At 42.9% G+C, this 6,000-nt stretch overlaps 1 protein-coding gene across 2 annotated transcripts in view; it reads right to left on the reverse strand.

Annotated features, from left to right (window-relative positions):
- Positions 1-1,381, reverse strand: part of LOC8025169 (papilin) — a 94,986-nt gene extending 93,605 nt beyond the window's left edge. The window contains exon 1 of one of the 2 annotated variants that reach the window (XM_029986182.3): positions 1,192-1,381. In XM_029986182.3, the coding sequence (XP_029842042.2) occupies positions 1,192-1,279 (88 nt within the window). In that variant the 5' untranslated portion in view covers positions 1,280-1,381. The remainder of the gene's footprint in view (positions 1-1,191) is intronic. The other variant, XM_040210924.1, reaches the window with a different exon arrangement.
- Positions 1,382-6,000: the final 4,619 nt, after the last annotated feature.

The following is a 6,000-nucleotide window of genomic DNA, read 5'->3' on the forward strand; positions in this document are numbered from 1 at the left end:
AGGAATCACTGATTTTAATTAAAACAAGTCACTGTTAATTTAAAAAAAAACTTGTTGCTATTAACTTTTTTTCCGAGCAAAACCGGGAAACACTATTCCTCCCCCCCCCCCCCCCGTCCTTTCCCCTACCCCCAATGTAGCCTCTTGAGCACCCGGCGGTGGGAGATGGGCTTTGGAGGTGGTACCTCTGGTTTAACAATTTAATACATATCAATCTCTTCATAATCACTAATTGTTATCGAAAACATAAATTGAGCTGGTGCGTCGCAACTTTGCAAGCTGAAATTTTCTTCAAGCTATAACGTAATTCTCTTATAATCAGATAGTAAACATATGTATATAAATAATGTTGACAGTGGAAAAAAACACGAAGTCATTAATTTAAAAAAAACGCCAATTTAAAACCTAAGCTTTATGTTTAGTTATCTGGTTTGCAAACGGAAGAGGACGCTTGTTTAGTTGTAGAAGCAACCAGCGAATAGCGATTTCCTTCGAATGTCTCTCTCGTCTGTTTCGAATTGTGTCAGGAGAAAGTAGTTGCCATCTATACCGTCAAATATTTGAGTGCCCATGCATATGTGATGCTCTACTTTTTGTTTATTTTATTCTGAAACAAACACCATCAGTCCACGCCAGAGGCATAGCCAGCGGGGGGGGGGGGGGGGGGGGGGGGGTAGGGCTTCTGGGGCTTCAGCCGCCCCCCCTCCCCTCCAAAATTCAGCCGACCCTATAATATATACTGTCTTTTGACCCCCCTCCCCCTCTCCGCGTCCCAAGTCATGGACATCCCAACCAATCCCCCCTAAAAAAAAAAAAAAAAAAAAAAAAAAAAAAACGAAAAAAATTTTTTTCGCTACATTATTATTTACGTAATTTGTATTGATTCCCAAATCGTGCACATTTAGGAAGATTCTAGTAAAATTTGGACGACATGAATAAAAAGAAAGCCGATCATGCAGACCACAAATAATGGTCAGATATGTATCTTCCGCATGTTATTTTCCAGGAATAATCATAGCAAAATTCAGAGGGACTACAAAACATGCCAATTAAACTTGCAGCCCATATCTGCCACGCCTTTTATAGGCCAAAAAGCGGTGATATCAATACTAGCTTTAGCAGTCGTGGCTGATTGTTCGTTCATAAAGCCAAACGAGGCCACTTTGCACGAGAAATCATCGAATTACTCACCCGCGCTTCCTGCGTGACATCCAACGAGCACCCCAATTGCACCAACGGTAGGCCACAGTAGTCTCGAGGAGCTTCGGCAGGAAACCATGTTTATGCGACCGGCACGGTTGCTGGCTCGAAGCAAAAGCTACAGTACACCACTGCGTCACCGCGTCGCGCTGCTTTTCCGGCACCTGGCTGTTGCAGGAGTGCCGCTGGACTTTGCTCACCGGCGCTCCGATAACCCGCGGCGTTCCCTCGGAGTGAGTGTGTTACTGATAGGAGAGCTTCCCTCAGTTATACGCCTATGCCTCAACAGCAGGCGAAAACGCATGCGTGCATCACCCACTCTGCCTCTTTAACCTTTGCATATGTACATACCCTACGCCTTTAAGAACGTGGCCGTTAATTTGCCTACAGTTATCTTATAATATCTAACAACTGCGGAAGTTTTAAATTGTTGTACAAGCAGCAGAACTTGGAAATACGGATGAAGTTTTGTTGCATATAATTAAAATACATAAACGTTTCGTAATTTAGTGTCATTTAGGGTTTGCAATAATTTTATTAAATGAATTCATTATAACCTTAAAGATCGCACAAGCCTTTACACTAGGAGACGCAAATAAAAGACAAAAAATCGAAAATCATACCACTTGAAAATTCAGTTTGCTATGTTGCCATATGAAGAGCTAATTTAATGGAACATTTTGATCGTAGACTCGGTAGGGCTGATTAGGCTTGAGGTTTTCAGATGGCGAGATATTGCCGTTCTACGCCTCTCCATTTCTTGACCTTGCTTTTATAGGACCAGCATTAGGGATTTCCGGTCCGTGGATATAGCCTCAATAACGTCACAGTGACACGTAAGATTGAAGACTTGTACGTAATTCTACTACTCTACTCAAGTTACTGTAGTTTAACTACTTTTCTGAGAAGTTTAGTAACTTTCAATTAGTTTTTATTTCGGTAATTAGTAGTTTGCTTTAATTACTTTTTCCGAGTAATTTCTACTGAAAGTACAAATTACTTGCCATTTTTAGTGGCAGGTTTGTTTGTTTACCAACAAACATTCCTGCACAATAAGATATATGATCTTGGAAGATTAGCTCATTTTCGCAAAAAGTGGGAAGCATGTGGCGTAGGCAGGGGGGGGGCGGGGGGGGGGGGGGGAAGGATGGTTTGGAGGGTCCGAAACCCCTAAAATTTTCACGACCCCTCACTGCAACAACACTGCTACGAGGCGCGGGGAGCAGACATACATTTCGCGAGTGAGACCCAGTAACTGCGGGAGAAAAGCCGAAGGCTGGCGTTTCTTTGTGTCCCGAAGCTGAAGGAGACTTGACGCATTTGAAGAAAGGGCTTGTCCTCGCTTCTTTCCGACGCAGGCACTCTCGCACACTAGAGGAAGTGTACACATGCATCCTCACTCAGAGGAAACAATAAAATGCAGCACCCGCTCTGATGCTCACCTGGTGCTCTCGTAGTTTGTGCTCTACTTGAAGAATAACGTGCTAAAGGGCAACGTAAAGGCAACCTATTTGCGTTGCCTTTCCTCCCAAAAATCAGAATCTGCAGGTCTTCCAAGATTCGAAGGTCGTTCGAGAAATCTTAATTATTACCCCGCCGTGTTTACAAAAAAAAAATAAATAAAGAGTGTTAGAAAGCACTATGGGTACATGGTACTTAAAGTGCTACTTCAAGTAGGTTTAGGAACTTGTACTTTATTTGAAGTACATTCTCTGATCATGTACTTGTACTGTACTAAAGTATTTTTTCTGGAATTTTCCGTGGACAGTTGAACTCACGACTTAAAAGTACATTCCCCAAATTTAGAAAAAAAAATGGCGTATCATCATGTGAAAACATGCTATCGGCTTTGGAGACGTCATCTGGTCATTTCGCCGAGCTAAGTAATGGAGACTGTAACACCAAAAGAAATAAGTGCCTACAAGTTGATTGTGTTAAATAGTCTGTCCAGCGAGAGTAAAGCAACTACTCTGTGGCGATATGACTTCATCCAAAGCGGAGAGCAAGTCGCCTGCTTCTTGCACAGGACTTGTGGGGCCGTCAGAACGGCGCAGAGCTCTGATTGGCTCTAATTGAAGGATACTGGGTAGACCTCAAAGCAAGCTGCCTTGAGGTCTACCCACTATCCTTCGTTCAGAACCTATCAGAGCTCGGTGTTCTGACGCCACCACAACCACTGCGAAAGAAGTTGACGAAATTGCCCTCCGCATATTTCCCGCTATTCCCGAAAAAAAAAGAGAAAAACAAACAAACGACTGATGCACCTCAGAATACCCCTGGAGAAATGCATAGCAGTTAAAACAAAACAAAAAACCTAAAAAAACTGTATAGGAAATTAAAGGGCACCGTGAAAGATTGTGTTAAAATGTACTTGTACTTTACATTGAACGGTACACTATATTTATAGAACTTTACTTCAAGTACGTTGCACCGAGTTTACTTACTATTGAACTGCAAACACCGGCAGTCTGAAAAAATATAAACCCAGTTTTTTGCACCGCAAAAAAAAAAAAAAAACAACACAACAACTAGACTTTGCGGAGAGTTCTTACTCCCTCAAATTGCAGCACCAGCGGATCGAACAAGATGCCAAAGCTTCAGCACCAACCGTTATCTTATTCAAAAGTTATAAATTATTTTCTGAAAACTTGATTGAAAAATTAGCGGCCGACGGAGCTTTCGAATACATGGCGCTCTAAGACGCCAGAAACCAAAAACGGGCAAAAATTGGCCCCAGTTCACCATAAAAAATTCTGAAAATCACTTATTATAACTTTTGAATAAGGTAACGGTTGGTGCTGGAATTTTGGCATCTTGCTCAAACGACTGGGGCTATGTTCTGACGGAGTTTGAGCTCTTCGCGAAGACTAGTTAATTTTTGCGGTGCGAAAAACAGGGTTCGGATTTCTCAAAGGCACCCAATACAAAACCTCTCATTGACTTTGTACTTTACTTCAAGTACTTGTGAGATGTACTTTACGCAGAAACACTGTCTGCAAAGTCAATCTCATGTAGTGCTAAACCTCAAAGTAGAAGTGATAGATCCGCAGCACATCGTTGGCCAAAAAACAAAACAAAGTAGCAAAACCATAAGGCACGCCGAGGTAGAACCAGTTTTGAAAGCATATCTGTAAAAGTTCAAGCAGCTCTATATTTGGCTAGCAAAATTTCGCTAACAGATAGAAACCTATATACTTTCTTGTTACCATAAAAAATATAAAAGTAACTTCAAAAGTAATTCGCTTCTTTTTTAGGGTACTTAGTGATTTACTAAATTAATTTCCATTTGAGGAATTTCTACTCTACTCAAATTACTTTTAAAGCCAATACTCAATAACTTAATTACATTTTTGAGTAACTTCTACATGTCTGTAAGATTGTGCTATCATCCCAAAGACGCCATGAAAGCATATTATTTAGGTATCCTGTGAAGTCACGTGACACCATGGAGTCAGATGACGATTTGACGTCATGGTATCGGATGACTGGACCTGACACCACATTACCCGGTCACGTGACTTCAGGTGACACTACGACAAAACATCGTCATGTCAAATCACGAGACATTACGACGTTAGGTTACTACATGACGTGACATTGTGCCATCCCGTGACGTGATACCATGACGCGACAACAGCACGTCATTGCGACGTCACGTGACAGCATGACACACATGACACGGGGACATTACGTGAAACCATGAGTTCGCAACACCGCGTCATCGTACTGTCACGAGACATAATGTCACGTGGTCAGGTCACGTCAGGTGACACAATGACGTGGCATCTTCACGCCACGTGACATAACGCTATGGCTTAACGTCTCGCGGAGACGTCACGTGACTGACACCGTGCTCTGAAGTGACAGAATGAGGTCACCAGGCACTGCAACTTCACGGTGTGAGGTACCGATATCTGACGTCAAGTCACGTAGTCACGTGACGGCACACGACACCGTGCGCGGCATCGTAACGCTTAGTCGCATGACATGCTGGCGTCACGTGATACTGTTGCGTCTGGTGACACCATGATGTGACATGGTGATGTCACGTGGCATGATGATGCTGATACTTAGCGAGTGTGACCGCGCAGTCAGGCCGCTCATGAATCGTACCAAAGACACGGTGTTCGCTGAGGCCACGAAGAGACCTGCGGACACACCTTAGGCATGTGCGAAGCATGCTTGCTTCAGACATACGTGTGTCTGCTTGGAACACATCTAAAGACAGTTGATGTATGAGAAATCTGAACGGCCGTCATACAGGAAGTAAACGCACCTCGGATCATAATGAATTTAACCCGAGACTGGGACAAAACGAAGACATTTTTTTTAAAGTGGAAGAGAAAGTAAAAGAGGCACAAAGAGTCTCTACGAGCTGGTGGACGTTTATTATGATGATGTTAACCCGAAACTGGAACAGAACGAGGACATTTTTGTTTGTGGAAGAGAAAGTAACAGTGACAGAAAGAGTTTCTAGAGCTGGTGGACATTTACTATGATGATTTTAAGTAAAGTCATGGTTGGAACGAGGACATCTTTTAGAGTGGGAGAGAAAGTAACACGGACAAAAAGAGTCTCTACGAGCTGGTGGACGTTTACCATGATGATTTTAACCCGGGACTGGGACAGAAGGTGGACATTTTTTAGAGTGGAAGAGAAAGTAAAAGGGACAGAAACAGTCTCTACGAGCTGGTGGACGTTTACCATGAGGATTTTAACCCGAGATTGGGACAGAACATGGATATTCTTTTAGAGTGGAAGAGAAAGTAACAGGGACAGGAAGAGTCTGCAGCTGGTAGA

Source organism: Ixodes scapularis, unplaced genomic scaffold (assembly GCF_016920785.2).
Source record: "Ixodes scapularis isolate PalLabHiFi unplaced genomic scaffold, ASM1692078v2 PGA_scaffold3__209_contigs__length_174095766, whole genome shotgun sequence".
NCBI classification, from domain to species: Eukaryota; Metazoa; Arthropoda; class Arachnida; order Ixodida; family Ixodidae; genus Ixodes; species Ixodes scapularis.